We start from the raw sequence: 23,775 nt of genomic DNA on the forward strand, positions 1-23,775 counted from the left end.
TTGTTAATCACCAGGCAACTTCAAGCTGACGACACGACTTCCAATGAAAGAAAAAGAAAAGCAAGTCAGAAAAAAACAACGACGATTTAGTGACCGCGAGCTTGCTTATTTGATTTCCACACGAGGAAGTACACGCGCTTGTGTTTCGTCAAATCGGTGATTCATCGATTGGTCGATGTATCAACATGAGCTCACATGAGGTAAGAAGTTAGTGGGCCGAGTGGCTGCTGCGTACGGAGGCCCACACTCGATGAGAAACGTGAGAGCCTTTGCCGAACTGCGCCGCGGAAAATATTTTGGTTGCGCTAAGTTTTGTCGTAAACAACATTCCTGCGCTCCGTTCATGCCTTTCTTGCTCTAACACGTACTTCATCAGTGTATTAGACCATAGGAAAAGTTCGCAATAGGCGGAGGTGTGCGTCGAAATTTTTAGTATAGTCGATATATAGCTTTAACAATTGGTTTACATTTAAGAGGTACTACATTCTAAATACAGTTGCACGCGGTGCATATTTGCCACACTATAATGGTCATCTGTCTTTCGCGCTTTTCCTTTCTTTAACGCTGCGAGCCCGGTGCTTCCAAGTCACGAACGGCATGCGCGTTATCAGCGTGACAAAGCATTCTCGAAAGGAAAGTAACGAGCGCAGCGTTTTGAAGAAAGGAAACGCAAGCAAGGCAGATGACGATTATTGTTGTGTGGCTTTTTTTTAGAATGTAAAGATGGGCGTATTGCGCTCACAATCGGCGCACTTTTTTAGAGCGCAGCTATTAGGCGCCCGTTCCTGGGTTGAGCGTAGGCGTCCCTCGGCATAAACGCGCGAACGCGCTCGTGCCACTTCCGCAGCTGGCTCCGATGCCGTCCACCAGGCCAGCATTCCCGTACTGCCCCTACCTCTGCGAAGGCGCTGACGGCACTAGCCCACTGCCAGTCGGTGGGGTGATATTCTTGCCTCCATATATCGCGTAATGAAAGCACGTATAACAGCTGCGCTCAAATTTCGCATTACGGAGCATCGTAACCATGAGACATTATATATATATTTTTCGCCGTCTGGTGTCTCGCAGTATGCGTTTTTACTCAAGTCCAGGATCCGCGTCCATTACCAAACTTACCGAATGCTTGGGCTTTCCTTCCATCTTCTCCTCCAAACTGACAAATAGAAAAAAAAAATGATTGTTTTGATTATTCTCATATTCTTCTCATTCTTATTCTTATATTAATGGTTTTCAAGAGGGGTTGAAACTTAATTTGAGATTAAGGACGCGAAATAAAGCCGATGAAAACAAAAACAAACAAAAAACGACAACAAAGATGCTTCCATTTATTCTTAGTTTATGAGTTTACTACATTTGTAGAGATTATTGCTTATTAATGTTATGTTCTGAAGGGAGCAGCCGGTGATACTTAAAAGCACCGACACTTCCTACAGTCGCGCATATAAAAAGGTAAATGCGGTTTTGGAATCGTTTAAGGTTTATGTAATTCGGAGCCGTTTATTACCATTTTAATTCCTGCGCTGCTGTGTCGTCGGGCCTCTGACGACCGAATACCGTCGGTCTGATCATCGTATGGTGCACCGCGTATTTTTTTTTTTTTTAATTTCCTTTTTCGTTGAACAGCTTAGCTAACGTTTGCTGGTACACACGGTATGTGTACGTAGGCGGTCAGCGCATTTCACACCGTTTGGCTGCGTATATAGCTACACCCGTACTTAATTATTTACCTACACTGTAATTTTCACGTGTGCCCACCTTCTGAAGCTTTAAATTCAGAATCAAGGAAGAAAAGTTAGAAAACAGAAATAATAAAGTTCATTGCGCCGACTCGCTTTTTTTTTACTTTGTTCTGTGAGTTTATTTATCCCTTGCCACTTAGTATTTAACTGGCGAGCGATATGTTAACAGCTGAATATCTTCCTAGATCTATAGCGACCTTTCTTGCACGTAGTAATATCATGCTTACCATCATCATGATGTCTGTACTTCTAATACCAGGCAAAAAAAAAACATTTTTACCTGGATATTTAATCACGCGACTTTGTCATCTGACTGGTCGTCGTGCCGTCGCCCGCGTTGCCGTACGCTCTTTGTCGTTGTGCTCTATGTAATTTCTGTCGTTGCCACTGTCGTGCCACGGTCTTCGTTATCGTGACTAGGGTCATAGCTGTAGTCAGATTGTCCTTGTTTTGTGACGACAAGAGTGCTTGAGGTTCAGTGGCCCGGCCCTGCGATGTTTTCTGAACATACTTCGTAAAAAACAATAAACCACAAGCACGATGGATACGTTCGCCGCATCGGAGGTAAATGAGGACATTTTTTTCGACTTGCACGGAATTATATTAGCGCAATAAACCACGGCGGGCCACACGCTTTGCAAAAGAAGCGTATTGTCATCGCGGAACGCCGTCACATCGCGGAAGACATTAAAAAAAAAAAAAAATTTTTTTTCTGAGAGTGTTAGCGGTGTTTGCAAGGTCTTGTACAGTCCCGAAAAAAAAAAAGAGAAAGACGCATTGTTCCCTCATGACACGGACATAGACCTCGAATTTGTTTTTGTGTGTGTGTGTTTTTGGCATACGCTACGGGAACATTGCAGCACGATCATTTCGCGGAATTACTCGTTCTCAGCATTTTTAGCAGTGCACATATTCGAGCCGGCAAAATTCGAGATCTTAATTGTGTTAAACGTGCGCGTACATTTTGCCTCGTGGTGTGCTCCAAAAGTACGGATTCGGACTTGCTGATATGACAGTGTAGCGTAGTAATTATCATCCTGCTTTAGACAAACAAGTCCTCTGCAGGACGAACGTCACCGTGCTGAGACTGCGAATTTCTTAACCTCGTCTCAGTACTGATTTCCCTACCATCCTTGGTTGCATTTCCCTTCGCTCGGTGCCCATTCTGCTATAAGACCGTCGGCTAAATATGTCCTGCGTGTTACGTGACCTATCCAGCTCCAGTACGACCTCCTGTATAGTCATCCGCTATGTAATGCCAGCTACGTGCGTTTGCTCTCTAATACATACTGTTATACACATACACATAAAGTTCGCGCACAAAATTTCGCACGCTATAAATGTTCACACAGTATAAATGTTCAGCCATGCTCGATTGGGACTGGTCGTTATTGTTTTTGATATTATCACCATGGTTATGATTAGTCGGCAGTATGATTATCCATATCTGCCAGGATAACAACACTAGCGTTTTGCATGCAATACGACCACATGCATGGCTATAATAGTGAAGAACACAATAATGGCAACAGGTATTAGGGCGCTCAAGTGTATTGCTTGTGCCTCCTCGGACAATAAAGGAATTAACGCGAGGCTGCAAATTGGAGGAACAGTTAAGACACAGCAAACACATCTAAACTCGCTAGCCTATACACGTTTTCGCATATTCCGCCGTCCATTTTCTTGTTCTTTTTTTTTTGTTCGGGAAATAGCTTGAAGGCTACGCCTTGATTCCCGCAGGTTTATCAGAATGACGGCATCGCCAAAAGTCAAAAGGCAAATGGAGGGAGCTCGTATTCGCGTGCTCGCGTGCGCGCATACAGTGATGGCGTGTACGATCTCAATTACGATGTGTTCATACAACATTCAAGTACATATAGGGGCACGGCAAATACCGACCCTGTAGTCTGTAAGCTTTCTTTTTCGCGAAACATTGCACCAGAGAGGGACGAGGGTCGTCTTTGTCGGATGTCCTCCCGTTGTTACTGCTTCGCGTTGCATACGCGGCCTATAGGAGCATTATGGTATGTCGACTGCCCCAATCTGTCACACTTTTTGGACATCCTAATCGAAGGTGCCGGCCTTCGCCCACACATTGCTATAACACCGAACTTTCGTTGTATCGATCCAAAAATTATCCTTCGCCGGATAATTCGAGCTTGGCTGGTCATAATTCACACACGTCGTCGCCTGTTGAAAATGGCTGTTTTCAAGCTTCCCCAGGAAAATTTTGAAGTGAGAACGGTAGCCCACAATTAATTATTGCAGTATTTACCTGATTCTAACGCGCGAATTTCCTCCCAAGAATATCCGTCCGAAAATTTCTTCGGTGGTGCCAGTTTGATACGAAAGCGAAACCATCTGGCGTTGCGCTGCTATTCCGAGGGCACGAGATCAAATCTCGGCCACGCCGGCCACAATTCGATGGGGGCGAAATGCAAGAACGCCCATGTGCCGTGCATTGGGTGTAGGTTACAAAACACCATGTAGTCGAAATTATTCCCCGAGTCCTGCACTACGCCGTGCCTCATAACAGTATTTCGATTTTGGCACGTCAACGCCCAGATTATTTTTTTAATTACCAAAAGCCTACATCGCGTTCGTGGCGTCAGAGAGCCTAGCCAGCGTCATCGCCATTGCCATCGCAAGATGGTAACCATGGATAGAACGAGCTCTTGCATAGCATGACGACGACGACGATGCGCCGCTCTCAATCTGGTCAGGAAATCACATTCAAACCATAAGTTATTTTGCGTGTTAAGCTGGTGGCAACAAGCCACGTCATGTGTTCTTGGCGTTCCGAAGAATGGCATGCATCACAGGACAAAGTATCGAAGTGGATAGTCTAGGCGTGGGCCACCATGCCGTTTGAAATTCGTGCGGAGCCGTTTGATAAATGCTGTAGTATCAAACGCTCTATGTGCCGCACGGAAGGCGACATGTAGTGGATGTTGTAGAAGTAGAAGCCAGGTCTAACGAAGTGCCTTCTCGAACTGAAAAGTTACGGTGGCACGCCACTCGAGACGGCAGGACAGATACATGCAAGTGTCCAGTATATAGGTCAGAAGAAAACTTTGCCAGTGATTGCCGTTCCTGGAACACAACCATGCCTACTAGGGCGCGACTGGCTGGCGTAGTTCAAATTGAACTGGAATCACGCTTTCAACATGGAAACAGAGCAAAAAGTACAACGCCTGATGCAGAAGTACCCTGACGTGTTCAGTCCGCAAGTTGGTTTGATAAAGGGCTATGAAGCGAACATAGTTTTGAAAGAAGAGGCTCGTTCGGTCTACTGCAGGGCTCGTCCTGTTCCTTATGCACTGAAAGATGTCGTTGAACAGGAACTGCTCGCACTAGAGGACAGAAGGATCCTGCAGCCAGTCATGCAGAGCGATTGGTTCACACCAGTTGTAGTCGTCCCAAAGTCTGAGCACAAGTCTGTTATGGACGAGATGCTGAAGGGATTGGAAGGAGTCGTGTACTACCTGGATGACGTCCTCATAGCCGGAGCATCTATCGAGGAATGCCAGAATCGTGTTGAGGCTACGCTCGCAAGGTTTCGGCTCCACGGACTCCACGGAGTAAAGCAAAGAGAAATCTTTGACAAAGACAAAGACAAATCTTTTGGCCTGCCGCAAGAGGTTGTCACCGCCAACGGCCCACAGTTCGTGCCGTGAGAGTTCGCAGTTTGCCTCTCATCAAACGGAATCCGCCACAAGACGACACCATCTTATCATCCGGTGTCTAATGGAGCTGCTGAACGCCTTGTTCAGACCGTGAAAAGGAACCTCGAAAAGCACTTGAAGGATGAAGAGTGAGCGGGAGTTTCCAAATCTATTCAATATCGGGCCGACCAGTTCCTTTTTTACTACAGAAACACAATGTGCAGAAACCGGAAAGACCCCGGCTGGATTGTTCCTGTCATGGAGTCCAAGGACACAGCTAACCATGCTGAACCCGAGCTTCACAACCGTCTGGGAAAAGACGAGCGACGGCACGTCCAGCAGCCTGCTGCTCACTGGCACAAGTTCAAAGAAGGTGACACTGTACGGGTGAAGGGAACTAGACCAGTTGAACCGGCATGGATTACTGGTATCATCGTCAGACGAATTAGTGCTGTGACTTATGTTGTGAACGTACAAAACTAAGAGCGGTTCGTTCACGCAGACCACCTGGTAGAGGCAACGTTTCCTGTTCCTGAGCAGCCCTTGATTCCTCTTCCTGTGTCATTCCCAAGAACTCGGCAGACACTCCCTCCTATGGAATCTGGCTAGCCTGCATCGTCTCCATCTGTCGAAGACAGACAGCAGGAGCCGGCAACGCCACAAGGGACCTGCTTGCCATACACCTGAAGCGTCTCCATCCCAATCCCCCGACCTCGGCCAGTCAGGCGTGGACAACGCAGAACTCACCCAGGCAGACTCACCCTCTTCGGAGAGAGAGAGAGAGAGAAATTTATTTACAGAAAGGCAGAGAGGTCGGCCTGAGCTATAACTTGCTCTGGCCTGCTACTCTACACTGGGGACAAGGGACGGGGAGGGAAAGGGCTGATAAATGATGATGGTATAAGGAGGAGATGCGTATATACAAATTCACAGAGTTGTGGCATCTCTAAAGCCGTGCCTCCAGCCCAGTGGCTTGGAGAAAAGCTATAGCGGCTCTTGTTACCAAGGCTGCGCTGTTTGCATTAGGCCAAGGACCTAAAGGAAACTCGTCTGATAGCGGTCTCTCATGGATCTTTGCAATGGAAGAGACAAGTTGCTGTCGTTCTTGCGCGTACGCGGGACACAAACAAAATATATGTTCAAGTGTTTCTGGCACCTCACAACATTCACAGTTTGGGCTAGTATCACTGGCACCTATCATATGTCTATAACGGTTGGTGAATGCGACACCAAGGCGAATCCGGTGCACCATGCTTGTGTGGCTTCTTTTGAGCTTGTGAGGCATACGAAATTTCATTTCTTGGTCCCACTTGTGTAATCGCTTGTGTCGTCGATCTGGTTGGGTCCAGTGTTCTAACGTAGAGTTGTGGTTTACGCGACGAAGTAGGGCGTTTGTGTCTGTTCGTGAGAACGAAATGCGTACTTCACAAGCATTATCTAAAGCAGTTTTCGCTTCAGCGTCTGCCTGTTCGTTCCCGATCAGGCCACAGTGTGAGGGTATCCACTGAAAGGTGACATTGTGGCCATTTCTAGTCGCGTGGTCGAGACGCTCTGTAATTTATATAGCCATGGAATAATACGGGCCCCCTCTTCGGAGAAGCATGAGAGAACGTAGGCAGCCCGAGCGTTGGGGTTACAATTAAAAAAAAAAAAGTGGAGGGGAAAGAGTGAAGGGTCATCGGAGCAACATCGTCCCAGAAGCGCCGCTAGCGTGTCGGAAACGCCGCCAGCGTTTTGGCGAAAGCTATATAAGCGCGCGCGCTCTGGAATAAAGGGCATTCCTTCCTTGGCTCTAGTGTGCGTCTGCCTTGCTATATCAAAGGTAAAGTTCAATGTGGTCTTTTCATTATTGCCACACTCGGAGACATGTTACGCTTTTCTTGCTAAAACGAACGGGTGCTGCTTCGATTTATACTTTGTTTAAGAGTTGTCATTTTTACGTGTGGTTTCTACTTTGAACCCACAAACAATGGATGCGCATTTGATACGTGGACGTGTTTGAAATAGGGAAAATACTGCCTAATGTATTAGCGGTGTGCCATGCTGGTTTTTCTTTATTTTGTTTACTCTGACCCGCTGGATAATTCCACCAGTTTCATCGGTCCCGGCAGTTCGGATTAAAGGAATGCAACAATAGTTTATTTTGAGAGTGTCGGTAAGCGATTGCAATGAGGCGTTTCTACAGCCATTAACGACAGTGTTATTTAGATATATATATATATATATATATATATATAGAAAATTGTAAATGAAAGGCAGGCAGGTTAACGAGGACGGAGCCCGGTTTGCTACCCTACATTGGGAGAAACAGGGTTATTTCAATCACTGTTGCCACTGTGGAGCTAGACAGAGCAAGATCAAACTTTGCCACCGTATTGTTCTTTTGCTAAATGGGTCACGCTGCAGCCGCCATGGTTCCAATCTTGAGCCTTAGGCAACAGAAATGCTTGGCGGAACGTTTCATCCATTTGGCATTAACACAAGTACCTTTGGCTGAAGTCGGACACTACTAACCATCATGCCAGAAAACGATTGCCATGACTGCAATAGGAAAATCAGCTTATAAACGTGACCTGAAGATCTTGATGCGCGCGTCCGACTCAACAGGTGCTTGACCGCAAGGAATTGCGGCTAAGGAGGTTTAACTATTTTTCAGTCTATGCGTGCGAATGAGGTTTGTTTACCCTTCTTGAATTTGGCCCTTCAGCATCCTTGAAATCCTTGGATTTTGAGTCAAATCTTTTGCACAAACCCTGCGAACGTCATCGCGCTGTCCGTTTAAGTCGCTGCTGCCATTTCTTCATCACCATTTTCACAACAATAGACGGAAAGTACTCAATCGAACTCCATAGACTGCGGCCATACGGGAAAACTGGCTCCCCTTAAAAGTGCCTGTCGGGTTTGACGTCACTGGGCAGGCAATAAAAGCAAAAAGCAGGAGGAGGGTCGATGCTTCAGGTGGATACCTCCTAGGAACGCGGAGTCCTGATGGCTCTGTCTTGAGCGGAAAATTTGATAGGCATGCGCATCGAGCAACAGTTACGTTGCTCGTGGTTGAAAATGTCTCTCTCCATGACTTCGTGTCATTTGACACTGCAGTTTCTTACCTGTTCAACCTAGCCCTACCTCACGTTTCTCTACAATTTCCACTGTATTAAGTGATGCCTTGCATCGATGGCGCATTAGGCTGGTTCCGAGATCTGTGGTCTTATTGTGTGTGGTCGGCCGGGTTTTTTTTAAATATATTATCTGATGTGATTTTAATGGCGCAGCAGTAGTTTTGCTTGAAAGATATCTCAACATAGTGGTATTTAAAGGCCGGAAGCATACAGATAATAAAACCAAACATCTAAATACCAGTGGAAGACGCCATCGATGCAGAACATGACACGATGCTGGCTCCAAGTATATATGTTCGGTCTTACCGAATTTAGCAGCATGCTCAGAAGGCCCATAAATGACTATGCGTATTGTAAGGTTGTGATGAGGACTCCCTCAGAACCTAAGCTTTGACAGGCTGGAATGCGGTGTTAAATTAATTCACTATCTTCTTTTCCTTTTCGCTGTGTCCGTTTGCATCCGCTTATGCTATCCCATCCCCCTGTAGTAGCGGCCGTTTCGTCGTTTTTTGTCGGAATTCACGTTTAAAATTGCAAGCTCCCGCCATTTGTATATAGCTACATGAGCGAGAGTACTTTTATTATAATGTGTTCACCCCTCGCTCCCGCTGTGTTACCGGCACTGAAATTCTCGTCTTCCAGATATCTTGAGGCCCAGACCACAACATGTGTATACTTCTAGTAGTCTAACTAGTGTGGAGCGATATGCTGAAAAAAATTAAATTAAATTATGGGGTTTTACGTGCCAAAACCACTTTCTGATTATGAGGCACGCCGTAGTGGGGGACTCCGGAAATTTCGACCACCTGGGGTTCTTTAACGTGCACCTAAATCTAAGTAAACGGGTGTTTTCGCATTTCGCCCCCATCGAAATGCGGCCGCCGTGGCCGGGATTCGATCCCGCGACCTCGTGCTCAGCAGCCTAACACCATATGCGATATGCTGAGTTGGCAGCTGAGATAACAGCTGAGTTTGGAAATTCTTACGTCCCGCAGAGAATAATTCAATTATGCAGGTTTAACTAGGATATTTGAATCTGAGAAGCGAAGCTTTTAGCACCGTAGTGACTACGTGTCTGCCAGCGAAGACAGCAAGACGTGGAGGCCTCCACCACGTGACCACGTGACCCTCGTGACCGCGCATTATATTGTCTTCGGGATTGGCCCCCTTTGCTAGGACACTGTATCCAGGGTCGGCGCACCGGCTGTAACCGGGCCGATCAAGTCCTCGTCATCGTTGCGCTTAACCATTCCTGTATATCATACCAACAAGACCGAATGTGCACACTCATCGCAAAGAATGCTTGACTTATAAAAGAGGGAGAAACAAGAAAAAAGTCCTCAAAGCGCTCTAGACACCTTGGATCCTCAGACCGAACCCCACGGCTGGCTTCACCGTTAAACACACGTGGGACGCCGTGATAACACAGTGGCCGGTGTTCTCGGCGAGGCCTGTGCGTTATGGAACAGGTACAGAGAAATGGGCGAATGGCGATCGCGTGTCCTGCTGAACGGAGGAAGGTCTGAAACGCTAGTCGGCGTCCGCGGCAGCCCGGATGGTGCCGGGTTCCCGCGAGATCTCACGTTGCTCTCACGGGAGGTGGAGGGGGGAAGATCAGGTAGGAGGGAGGAGCGCGAGCGACGATTTCCACGTATTCACGTGACGACAGTGGCGCTTCTAGAAGACACGTTTGGTTCGCCCTGATCGCCTGCGAATGCCAGCGTGAGAACGAAGAGGAGACTCTGTCACAATCGCTGTGTCTCCACAGCACACTGTAGATTTTTTCCCCAAGGCGCGCGAGCGGACCTAGCAGGACGGGAAGATTGTGATTCGCCTACCAGTTCTCGCTTCGAGGTAGGACGGCTTCGTTCTTTCTTCGCTGACGTCATAACAACCATTGCATGGGGACTTGGCCACCACAAAGGAGGCCCCAATTATATAATAGACGGTGTCGCGCGCGATCTTCGCTCCGTTTAACGTCTCGAGGCTAGACAAGCACGGTTACACCTTCATTAAGGGCTCTTTTTTGGAGTGGTTCCAAAATCACAGATGCGTTCAAATGTTTTAACGCCATTATAGCGCAGTCGTAGTGGAGGTGGACGTTCTGCTTGAGGTGGGCTTTGTGTAGACGTCGGGGTGGCTATTTACTCATCGAGAGCAAGGGGGGTTCAAGTGTTTGAGGAAGCTTGTTTTATTTATTTATTGTTATTTTTTGGGCCCAAAGGTATTGATCGATACGGTGCGGCAGGTGAGAAACACGGGCATATTTCGTACTTTGTTCTTTCATCCATCAGGTCGTGCTCGGAATCATCCCTCCCTTTCCCTATTATATATTTAAGATAGCGCCCTGCTTGCAACCGCTGTAGACACTAGCGCCACCGTTGACACAGGTGAAGATGCGCTTTATCTGGTTCCTTTGTTTCCAAAGATAATTCACTGCGTTATTTCTTCACTCTCCGATCTAGGTTAAAAAAATACTGGGGAACGTTTCATTGTGTCTTCTCATGTAGAAGACTGAGAATTTCTCGTGGGTCTCAAGCGGGCAATCAACATTTTGCAAAACGAGGACTGGAACAGGGTAAATCTATTGCTTTCATTTTTTTATTGCCATAGAAACTCGATTAAAGTTCGACGCACACTCACAAGCTCGGCACCGTCGTCGTGCTGCCAGGCTATGGAGGGCGCGTGCGCGGCTCCCGCGCGTGAGGTTAGAGGGTCTCCGGAGACGTGGAGTACGTTTGGCCAAAAAAGAAGAAGAAGAAAAAGGAACGATGAGGAGAAATGGACGCACCGTCAATGCTACGCTCAATCGTCTTGATGGCGGAGTAAGGCCAGCATCCTGTCTTCCGCTGCCGGCATGCGGGCTGTGCGCACGCAGACCATATAAGCACGCCAGCGTTCCTGCCGAGCTGCATGTCGGTATTCTCTGGCCTGGGCTGCAAGCGTCAGGCTAATGTCGTCAAATGTTTCATCCGGTGCTCACTAACGCCGACAGCTTCCTCTCGGTCGAATGTGCCGCGCGATCGTGTAGCGTAGATTTGCTGTAAGCGGCTCCCGTAGGCTGCGGGAGCCGCATGCATTAACTCTATAGTGCATAGCGACGCCCCCAGTGCCACTGGCGGCGCTCGTCGCGCTAGCGTCGTGAGACGCCTGGCAGCTGCCTGGACGTTGTTCTTTGTGCCCATAAAGTTGCCTACAGTAATGACTGGAGGGAAACTCTGGCGCTGCGATCGTTGAGCTACAACGGGAATGATGGTTAGTGCATGTATTTGCTTGTGGCTTCGGACGTCCTTGTGGCTTCGTTTATTGCGCTTTAGCTGCGCCCATTGGCGTAAACTTCAAAGCAATATATATTCTTTTTTTTTAATGCAGAAGCCAGTAAGACTTCGTACATGCATAATCACTGCTAATAGCTCGCCCATGCGTCCGTGGCTTAATGGTTTCGATATGGGGCTTCTGGCCCTCAGAAGGCCCCGTGTTCGAATCCAGCCGTCGGTCAATTTTAATAACGTTTATTGAAATGTTTATAGCGCAGTACTTTCTCGAAAAATAATCGGTTTGGACAGTCACCAAACCGGTTCAAAACCACAAGGAGGCGAAGTTCAAGCAAATCCATGCACTAACCGCCATTCCCATGCTCCCTGGAGCGCCCTGCTTTCAACTCCCGTAGACACTAGGGCCATAGTTGTTTTTAGGGACCATTGCACGAAACTCTTTGTTTCTGCTCAGAAGAAGTTGCCTTGCGTGATGCGGCGCGGCGAACATGTCGCACCCGCAACCGAGCAGCGGCAGCGTCCCAGCGGGGCCGTGCTACCGACTGTAGGAGTTCAAGCGCGCAACGCTAGACATTGCTAATTCACTGCCAACGCTTCGACCGTCAGGAGAACCTGCCAAATTTTTCGCTGCATTTTTGCGCCAGCAAGATGCGTCCCACATCGCCAACTGCAATTAAGCCTAAGGTCCTATCGTTCACCATTCTCGCTAGCTTTTCCGGGTCAATGCTAGGTTACGAGGATTAGGCTTTGCTTAGCCCTTCGGGCGGAGCATTGCTTCACCGAGCGGCATCCAATGCAATGACAATCAAGCCGCAACCAATGCTTCGCCTTCTTTCGGCCGAAACTGCCAAACTTCTTTCGTTCTTTCGTTCTTTCTTTCTTTCTTTCTTTCTTTCTTTCTTTCTTTCTTTCTTTCTTTCTTTTGAGGGCAGGTGCACACCAACAGTATGTAACCTGCCAAGCAGCGCACTGCTTCTGGTCTAAGATATTACAGCCAAGTGTTGGTCGCCATGTCTGTCCGCTACAGAGGTATGGAGCTGTAACTCCGCAGCAGCAGCCTTTCTATAGTTTCATCATTTTAGATGCTCACTTTTGTGACTTTCCGTCCCTTGTTCCGTATCTGAAGCTCACAAATCAGCATCGTCGCTGTGGCTTACGGGGACTTGAATACAAATTGAAGAACTACCCTGCCTCTGCATAAGGTTTTTATACTTTCGGACCGACTTCTTAAGCGATGACGCAGCTTTCAGAGTGCTGAATGGTGCGAACTTTGGGAGCTTTCTGAATGCTGTTCTTCATATTCTTTTCTAGTCTGTGGCTTTAGGCGACCTCCTATTTTACTTGTTTTTTTTTTAAATTTGGGTTTAGAACTTCCAGTCCCTTTTCAATGACCCGGAGCACGAATGTCACAGTTGGGAAACAAACATCCCAACGTGCAAGCAGCACTGTAGATAAATAAAATATCTCACAAGTGTGAAAAATTTACACGTATCACTGCTCTGAAAAGAAAATGAAATACGACACACGATATTATTATCACCGACCAAACGCTACCTACTGTGGTGACGCCTGTAGTTGTGGTCGAAATACTACGGGCCACTTACAGGGGGTTTTGTTTCTCTTTTCGTTATTTGCAGGATGGAGGACAAGATACCAGTTCCCAGTTGGAAAAAAGCGCTCAAGCCTGCCCTGGCCACTGCAACACCCTTGGTCCTGCTTCCTATACCGCTCAGCATAGGAACCGACGTAAGTGCTGGCATTCTGCAGCGTGTCAAAGAGATGCAAACATAGAGAGACTTGCCAAATTATGAATTGAAACAAACAACGAGAAGCATTCTCACTGAATGACTGGAAATTATTCAGCGGAATTTATCTGCCCTGTGCGTCCGCTGTGGTGGATCTGGTGTCTCTGCGCGGCAGCCACAGCACTCGCATGCAGCGAAATTATTCCGAAGGGTCCTCATTTTCTTTGTTCGCTCTGCATTGCAACTCCAATATACGATAGGGAAAAAATGAATATCCGAAAACTTGGAATACGAACTCTCGAATCGAACATGAATCAAATAGCAGAAACTATTCTATTGGTATTCGACATTTCGCATAGGTTGGTCAGACAAGAAGCTATGCCAAGTGTTTGAGTGAAGTATATGAAAACAAAAATTCCTTTTACTTTTTTTGCGCGATATTTCAACGCGAACGCAGTGGTAGGCGCGCGCAATCTCTCCTTTTCGATTGAAAACGCACGCAAGTTAACTGCGTGGTGGTGCCCGTGCCCGCGTGGACGCCTCTACTCAGAAGCGTTTTGTCACTCAAGCTCAACATCGCGAGCAAAAGTTTGCTCTCTTCACTGCGCAGCCCAGCCTGCTTAATTGCGCGCAGATGTGCGCAAGAGCGTACAGCGTGCCGTGCCCACGTGACCTTGAACCACGCAGCTTTGTTCTTCTTAAACTTGTGATCGCATTCATAAAGCTGTCACGTGAGAGAGCGTCTTCGTTAGTCAGCGTTTGGGCGCCCGCCCGCTATACCGATAACGACCGGCGTGATGAGGCGGCTATCACGCCCCGGCGATGTCGAATGCGCGTTGGTGCTTACGCAAGGTCTGCGAAAAGCGACTTTGAACTTTAATTGCTCGCATATGCGAAAGAAGCTTGACTCAAAGCGTTGCTCTCGTAGCATACTCGGGGGACGAGGAAGTTTTAGCGGAAGCCACTGATTAGCGCTTGGCCAGGCAGCACGCACGCGCGTAGTGCAGCAAACGGTGGCGCAACGCGTCCTCTGAACGTCTTAGCATCCGCAACGCCCTTTGCGTTAGCATAATTTGATCGCGTGCCGGTGGCCCCCTTGCACTTAGTTGCATCACGTGGGCGGCTGTCGACACGAAAAGCTTAATCTAGTTATTGGTAGTACGCTTCCCGAAGGTGACGCGTAAGGGTAAAAAATGCACGATATCTTAATAGCACCTTTCGTGTCGCTGCTTTTCCGTTTCTTGGAAATATTGAGAAAAGGCATCAAAGGCAATGCATACATGGCCGCGTCGTACGTGCTATGTGACACACATTAGGTTCAGAATGGATATCTCTGCTTATGAAACACCCCGTAAGCCTTGAAAGTCAACGTGAGCGTAGCAAGATGTAAGATAGCTGAAAACGAAGCAGAAACCGGCATACTTATAACTTCCTCTTTTATTTTTAACTGAAGATTGTTAGTATGATAGTAGCAGGGACACAAAAATGTCGTAATTTTCGTCTTTGCCTCACTTGTCGTTTAGTCATCTTTCTGCCTCGCTACTGACGTCAGGATACGCGCGTCAAGTTGTGCTTACAAGGAAGTTTTAGCTCAGACCCACCTCCGGTGCCGACTTTTCAAGTATACACGTAAAACGCACAAACGATATTCTGACACAACCACTGGGCTGATTTTAACGGAATTTGTTGCATTTCTGAGAGAAAGTTTAATTCCGCTCACTGTTGGTAGCGCTATTGTGACTTACAGCCCGAATTGTTTAAAAGGAACTTTAAAAAAAATTGTAAGATTGAAAAAGAAAAATGGAAGCACGATCTTTACAAATTCGTAGCTGTGCACTAGCAACAGATATCGCAGTTTTGTAATCTCTTATCTGTTAGAGCACCCAAAGCGGGCGATTAGAGTACCCAAAGCGGACAAATTTGATTTATCAATTTATACCTTGCGTGAATGCATTACATCGTTTAGGAGTGTTTTGCTAATGCCCAAATCACATATTAGTGGCCTATTTGAGAGCAATGCCTAATACATTAACTTTATCCGCGTTAGATTTAGTATCAGATGCAAGTGACAGAATTGTGGTATCATTTTTCATTGCCGAGTTACATGGTTGTCGACATAGTTCCCCCGGGCGCCTTCGTTTTATGCGTGGTAAGTCTCATCAGCCATGAGCCACAAGGGGGGTTTATTAATAAGTCTTGGCCCTAACGCAGAAAAAAATTTAGCTAGCAAGCTGTCACTGCCACGCTGTTGTATACATATGCCCCCAGGAAGTGAATGCACTTGCAGCTTCTGTCCTTCAGCTACTTCAGACCTCGCAAATAAAATCCTTACCTTCACTAGTGCAACAGTGCACTGATTTGCAGCATTAGTTACCTCGAGAACACTCGCAAATCGTTGTCAGTTTCGGCATTTTTCCAAATAGAGCGAAAAAGTGGCTGTCAAAGCAGCCAAGCTGGACGAATAGAGTGGATGGGACGTTGGGACATCAAAGCCTAAGCAGAGCAGTCCTGCAATATTTCACCTGCACTGTGTGGCGAGGCATTGCCATGCGACAGGCTGGAACCTTTGGACATGTTGCCTCGACGTTTATTTCTTATTGTCTTGCTTCAGATTCGTCGATAAAGCACAGTAGCATTCTGCATTAATTGTTGAAACCTGTTGGAGGTGGCCCACCAGTACAAGCCCATCTTCTGAGCCACAAGAACTGTTCCCACACGCTTCTGCAGCTGCCTTTGTAAACGTGACTTCTTTGGCCTGGGAGAATCACTGCGCCTCTGTTCCCTAGGCTGTTAGTTTTTCTAGGGATGACAACAGTAGATCTATGTCTTATAACCAGTTACGAGTCTTCCGGTAAATCTGACTGAATTTTTCCAAAATGTTCCCAAACAGTCACTCTCTCCACGTTTCTTCTTTTGTTCAGTTGTCAAAAGTTTAGAGGTCTACTTGGCTGCAGATTTCTGATTTACAAGTCGCCGTGGATAATGGTACGAACTTTCTCACGTGCTATTCTCAGATGTGTAACAATACTTTTGTCCGGCATTCGGCTGTCCTTCATGTCATGAATGGCTTTCACATTTGCAGGCATAGGGTCATAAACAGGCGCTCCACTATGTTTGTCATTTTCAACCCAGTAACGGCCAGTTTTAAGCTTGACAACCCAGCGTTCAACAATAGCGATGGCACTGTCGCCCAAAGTTTGTGACAAATTGGTCAACACACCCTTCAATTTACAGCTACCTAGATGAGTGTATTCTTCGTAACGCTGAATACTTAACAGCAACCCTTCGTATATATCCCCTGTCTGAAGCAGTGATGATATACGTCGTCGCGAGTCAGCTTCTGAGAGCTAGCGAATGTTGCCTAGGCACCCAGTAGTATGAGGGGACCGTGTTCTTGGGCTACGATTTTTTGATATTAGGAACAAGGTCATGATTTCGGCTCCCTGGTGTGGCGGTAGCTGTATTGTAAAGGAACAAGAACGCGAAACTCGCCGTGGCATGCAGTTTAAGTTCACGTTCAAGATCCCACGTGGTCAAACGTAATTCGGCCAAAAGCGTACCTCGCAGACAAGGCGCCGCTCTTAAAAGCTCACTAACCATGACGATATTATACAGTCCGTAGGAATAGTCGGCGTATGTACATCAGTTAGAGTTCTCCGAGGTTCAGTACCAATTATGGATGGATGTTATATTTCGCTGTGTTGTAGGAGCACAATCGCTCGGAACATTTCCAGAAATTTCTGTACCGTGAGCGCAAAAAAGAAGCTGACACTTGTTCGAACATGGAGCACTTTGCTAATTGAATTCAAGTCGTTCCACAAAGGCGGTGCCAGAAATGCGAGCAAGTGATCTGAATGAGCAGTTGACAGCGAAGCATTCAAGTGGGTGGAGGATCATCCGATTCGGTGACGTAGGTGCGACGTGATTGCGACTGCCTGGTCTGAATTATTACTTACGCTGCCATGTGAATCGCGTTTCACCAACAATTATACGTGCGCTCGTTTATTCCGTGTAGACTAACCAGTGCTATTGTCTCTGGTTATTGTTTTTCCGCAGTGTCATCACTTCATTGCAATGTTTCCCACAATAAGAATAGTATACACACAAGGCTTTTTACACCATTAAGAGGCTGTGATAAATGATACAACCTTGGAACGCTATCGACACATAATAAGGAAGTCTGAACTCTATTTCGGCGTTGTCAGTAAGGCCGTATATTGTAATTTTACCGGCCGCATGCAGTTGCGCCGGCCCGCCGGTTTAGGAAAAGTTGCGCGGACTGTGCTAGCGGCAATGCCTGGTCTCTAGTCTTGCTGTCTTAACTTGTGCCATGTCTCTTCAGCTGTTGTGCCACGATCATTAACATTAACCGTGACCCTGCATTGCAGGCGTCATGGGTTGCCTTCGTGACGCTCTGGATGGGAATCTACTACGTCGTGGAGCCAGTGCCTCTATCGGTGACGTCACTACTACCGATAGTCCTACTACCGTTCCTGGGGATACTGTCAACCGAAGAAGTGGCGTCCTTTTATCTCAACGTGAGTACATGCATGCCCCGCACATGTTCCGCGGAGACCTTCACAGTTATATAATATAATATATAATAATAATATATATAATATAATATATATTATATAATATTTCATATTATATAATATAATATATAGGACCAGCGCTCGTCCTGTGCTTTCACTCCGTTGTCACTTTATGTAACTTGGTCACAGAAAGCAATCGGATGAGGAATAATATCTCAGCGCGCTTTTGAAGAATGCATTGTCACAAGATGGCGCCACGAGCGCTGCTGTTATCGTGTTACGTCATCAGTGATTCCTGTGTGGCTTGAGTGTTCACGGTATGCTTTAACTCTGGGTGAAATGAAATTAAAGACAAACTTATTTGACACCTTGACGTCAAGAACAGGGTTATAGCCAAGAGCCAACTCCAAAACACGTTGTTTATTTCAGCGACTATTCCAGTGGTTATTCCTGATTATTAGAGCTCTTGCTTCAAAAGCCCCACTTACCAATGCGTCGAAAAGCGACAGCGGGCGTCGAAATCAGTGTTGACCAAAAGTACTTCTGTGCTTTGGACACCGCGTTAAGGACTCATTCATAAGATTGATTCGTCAGATACGCTTCGGCCAGTTTATCCAATTGCTGGGCACCGATGGTTGCACCCGCCAATTACGGCCCGTTAGGATAATACGTGCGACCCTTGCTTGCCCTGCACGGAAGAGGCAGCTGTGCCATCGTTAGCCAAACCAGCGATGCTTGAGGCGAAGCTGAGCCTCCAGGATCTGTACCACGTTTTGCAACAATCTAAAACCGAAGTTGAAAGCTAAAGCTCGCTACTCAAAGTGCAGTTACATCGACAAAGGTGCCCCTCCCAAGCGGTTCGGTCCACCATGTCACAATGTGGTCAGCTCAGTCTACAGCAGTCTCCAGCGCCCCAGAAGTTCCTCGTACTTTCCACCAATCCACTATTAAAATGAAGGTGCAATAGCGCGCAATGTCTTTTCGCTGCGGCCACTGTCTGTTTCTGATCTTTTTCGTAACCCGCCACGTACAGAACACCGGGCTGCTGTTCATGGCTTCGCTGATGATCTCCACAGCCATCGAGTCTAGCGACCTGCACGAGCGGCTCGCCTTCAAGTGCCTCCTCACCGTCGGGACCAGCGAGGGAAGGTCAGTGAGAAGTGCACCTCTCAAGTGTTGCATGCGAATGCTTAAAGGAATACTGCATACCATAGCTAAATGATGTGGAAAAACAAAAGAAAAACTAGTAAAATAACCTTTAAAACGTTTAAAAAAATTATTTTAATAGAAAAGGCTGTCTATTACTGGAGAAAGGGAAGGACGTATATTCCGCCTCTTGAATATACTGCCGAAACACTGGAAAAGGGGAGCCGCTACTTCAATGGGAGTACTCCCAATAATAAAAAAAAATGTATGCCCCTGTATTCACCATTTGCTGCGGAAGCCGCTGTCGAAACTTGCTACGTTGAGTTTCTGACTCCTTTAGACTGGGATGCAGTCCCCGTTTACCGATAAACTATTAACTATAGGTCCGAGTGGACGCGTCAAGGTCCGTAACGTCATGACGAGTCAGTGCCGCGGAACGTAACAGTGGTGTCACAACCTGGTTTTTGTCTTTGTGTCTTTTTTGGTTTACCAAGTCTCTTGTAACAATGAGAGCGCCCGTTGCTCTATTTCCGAACCGTAATTTGCTAAAGCGTTGGTACTGAATGTTCTCCTTTATAGTGTTTCTGTAAGTAAACCTCCAACAGCATTACCTACTGAAGTTGTCCGACGGATCTGTAGTACTACTACGACGGCATGACAGAAAGGAACATCGAGCGGCTGTGACTGGGTTAGCTTTCGTCAAGGCAACCTTGTTATCCTTGGCGTGTTTGTCCTTTTACGTGGATAGCGAAGTGACTTACCGAGCATTGCTGCAGGGGAATGGCAACCTACGTGAGTGTTTCCATGTGCCGTTGTCGTGCCGACGGCAGTTAAACTTGGCAATGCTACTCTGACAAAGGTGCCTTGAGAAGTGCAGGTCTGTTCCGTTATTGGGCAGTTCTTTCCGCTCTTGTCGCCTCTCAGAGACCTCCAGCTTTCCGTTTTACCGCAAGAAAATGCCTGCAGAGTAAGGAGGGTCACCTTATAGAATAACTATTTGGTCCCAGCTGCAGGTCGCGGCGTTTTTCATTAGGTGATGTCAACATGAAATATCGTATGTATAGAAGGGTTTACTAACCAGGCTACTGGAACTATGCAAGGTTTGCTAAAATTTCTTGTGCGGGGATTTGTTATTTATTACAGCCAAGCTGTTTATGCGGACCCTGTGCCGTCGTTGTCAGAGTTCGCTAAAACTATCCTCATCAACTTTGGCTCGAGCGTCGTAGCCTTCTTCCACAGCTGGCTCGTTGGAACCCCTCGGTGCTACCGCGCGAACGCGCTCGTGCCACTGCTCTCGCGTTCCTCGTCGCCTTCCTTCACAGGTGGCTCTGTTGCCGCTCGTCATTCCAGCGTAGAACTTCTCTTCCGTCGTCGTAATCGCGCGTTTAGGGGCGTATGAGCCATTCATTGTCTTACGTGACGGACATATGTAATTTTGAAGCAATTTAATTTTGAAAAATTGCAAGTGGCAATGGCGGGCGGATGCCACTAACCGCGCCGCCGGGCAAACTCTAGACATCGAACGGAAGCGACAATGACGGACTGCGGGCACACCGTCACTGACGTCGTTCTCTCCGTCGCAGCCGAACGTGTGTGTAACCTCATTAAGAAATACAAAGACGTAACCAGTAATTGAGAAAGACTTTAATGAACCGTCCACATTTGCCCAGTTTTAAACACCGCGGCCGCACTTTTCAGTTTCCCTGGTTAAATATCTATACGGAGTGCTCGGACTAATAATCTTGCCACGTGGTTTTTCTCTGGGCTGTTCACGCCGTATTTCTGATTTGATGTCATGGGCTTTATCACGCGCATGCTGTCGAGGACTGCTCGCACAAAAAAAGAAAAAGAAAACTAAGACACGCGCAGATTTGTGATCTGGTTGCGTTGTTGGGCTCCTGCGATAGGCGGTTCCGACACGTAGCACCCGCGACGCCTTACTTACGGTGCTAACGATCGCGTAAGGTATAAAAATAGCCGACAGACAATAAGAACGCGCAATCGTCGACGATCAGTTAAATTGAGTCTCGCATGCAGCCTGCGTTTGAGTGGACGCATACTCATCGATTTTTAAGGCTCGTCGTCCGCAAGCATTACGGATGCATGCTTGTTTTCTCGATGGAGGCGCCTTCAAGAATGTTAGCGCAGGTCCGCATAAAGCCGCTGTGTTCTTTCTTCCTTTTCTTCAATTGCTTAGCACATTTTTTAATGACCCGTCACGGCAGCCCAGGGGCAATGGCGTCGCGCTGCTGAGCTCGAGGTTGCGGTTCCGATCCCGGCCGCGGCGTCCTCATTCTGATGGGGGAGGGGGAAATGTAAAAACCCTTGTGTACCGTGCATTAGCTGCTGCTTAAAAACCCTCAGGCGGTGAGAATTAACGCGAAGTCCTCCACTGTGACGTGCCTGGCAATCAAATTGTGCTACAGCCGCCGTGGTTGCTCAGTGGCTATGGTGTTGGACTGCTGCGCACGAAGTTGCGGGATCGAATCCGGGCCACGGCGGCCGCATTTCGATGGGGGCGAAATGCGAAAACACCCGTGTACTTAGATTTAGGTGCACGTTAAAGAACCCCAGGTGTTCTTAATTTCCGGTGTCCTCCACTACGGCGTGCCTCATAATCAGAAAGTGGTTTTGACACGTAAAAACCCCATAATTAAAATTAATTAAAATATTGCTATTGGCACGTAAAAGACAAGAATTTGCAGTTCTTCAAATTTTTTCTTTCTTTTCTTTTTTTACACGTCAAACTCCGTTACTACAAGCGTGCTATAGCAAGCTGCTTGTTCGAATATCTTAAAGTGGAACTGTCAGCGAAACGTAATAACGAGAGCGTCGTTTTGGTGCTTACGTTTGGAGAGTCGTCAGTGGAACTGTGGAAATGCAGCTTTCTCCGTGGCCTTCCCATGTGGCATTTTATTGCCCATTTTTTCGAAATTGGGACGTCTTTCTGAGCCGGCGCTTTTCCTCCAAAGACTTTTGACTTCAGTGATGTTCCGACTATAAATCTATTCGAAGTGCTTCGTACGAAAATAAAGAAAGGAACAAAGTAAACGTCAACCAAATGTCGACGCTAAAGAAGCCAAGGTCGACGCACATGGTTCAAATGATTCCATAATTAAATGTTGATCGTATCCCTCGATTCTGTCTCTTTCTGTCTCATTTTTATGTTCAGTTTTCAATAATTTCATGCCTTATTCGTATCGTAGTACACGCACAATGGCGTCGACCTTGTCCTCTTTAGCGTAGACACTTCGTTGACCTTTTTCTCTTTTTTTTTACCAGTCCGTTATCGCAGATAGCGCACTATTGTGCAATGCGGCTCATTTTCAATTGTGTTGGCGCTAATTTCGCCTGCACCGTTAAATTTACTTAGTCTGCGACTAGTTCTCGCATATTGCGGGCACTGGGGAAGCCGCTTTCCAGAAACCAATACCTAGCGGGAGCCCTGCATATTCCAAGTGAATCTGCTCCATTTCCCCCTACGGTGGCTTTTTGTGAGCATGGGTGTGTCTACGGTGGTGCACCCTTTACAGGGTCATAAGGCAATGTGTCTAATTTTCTACCATATTGGCTCTAATTGCGCCCGCACCGTTAATTTTACATAATCTGCGACTAATCTTCGGATTTTGTCTCGTTGATACCTGTATTTTGATACCATTTGCGACTCGCTACGACGCTCCGGAGGCGCGAAAGAGCTGCTTTCTTTTTCTGGAAGTGGTTACAAGATACCCAAGACCCAGATGCGTCAAACCCGTGCGAAGTCAGCTAAGACGTTGTCTTAAAATATGCGTCTGCGGCGTTCTGTTACATAAAAGCTGGCTTTACGACTACCGACGATCTTGTGCTGAACATCTCCTGCCGCAGTCGCTCAGGCCTCTTTCGAAACAATTCGTTACTACCTTCCACGTACGCAAGCGATTAAGTGCTTCAGTTTTGGTTACTCGTTAAAGGGACCCACATCCTGTCAAGCGGTGTAAGTAAAATAGATTTCTAGAATACTGAAAAAGCCACTCTTGCTAGTTTGTTTTTTCGGCCAGCTTTAGAACGCAAGCCATACAAGTTCTATGACACTTCGGTGGGCCTGATTTGTGAACGCGTACAAAAAAGTGCCGAATAAACTGTTACCATTAGCAGAGCTTTAACAGGCCAGAAAATACGCAAGAACGAAAGAATGGTGGCTATGTTATCTTGATGTACCCGCACTAGCTTTCCTTGACGTTAAAGATTTGACAGTGCCACATTTGGTCTAGCAAGCTGCTCACCGATAAAGACAGATTATACTGCATCATAGAGATGGAGCGAAAGAATAGGAAAGGGGAGGAGGCTAACTAAGTTGCATCTGTCTTGATACCCTCCACTGGAAATAAGAAGGAAAGACATCGCATTAATTTGTGAAGCTCGAGACTCAGCCTGGGAAGTTATTATAAACTTTTTGACGCTGAAACGGTCCGCGTACGAAAAGCCACTTCGAAGTCTGTGACATCATACAGGCGCGGCAGTGTTGAAACTCCGGCGCAACACTAAAAAAAAGAGAGAAATAACAGTATACAT

At 46.9% G+C, this 23,775-nt stretch overlaps 1 protein-coding gene across 1 annotated transcript in view; it reads left to right on the top strand.

The window, feature by feature from the left end:
* Positions 1-23,775, top strand: part of LOC126544105 (Na(+)/dicarboxylate cotransporter 3-like) — a 105,331-nt gene that overhangs the window by 55,038 nt on the left and 26,518 nt on the right. Inside the window, exons 2-4 of the mRNA XM_050191323.3 lie at positions 13,436-13,544; positions 17,932-18,081; positions 19,112-19,227. Of these exons, the coding sequence (XP_050047280.1) occupies positions 13,437-13,544; positions 17,932-18,081; positions 19,112-19,227 (374 nt within the window). The 5' untranslated portion in view covers position 13,436. The remainder of the gene's footprint in view (positions 1-13,435; positions 13,545-17,931; positions 18,082-19,111; positions 19,228-23,775) is intronic.

This window comes from Dermacentor andersoni, chromosome 3 (genome assembly GCF_023375885.2).
Source record: "Dermacentor andersoni chromosome 3, qqDerAnde1_hic_scaffold, whole genome shotgun sequence".
Classification (NCBI taxonomy): domain Eukaryota; kingdom Metazoa; phylum Arthropoda; class Arachnida; order Ixodida; family Ixodidae; genus Dermacentor; species Dermacentor andersoni.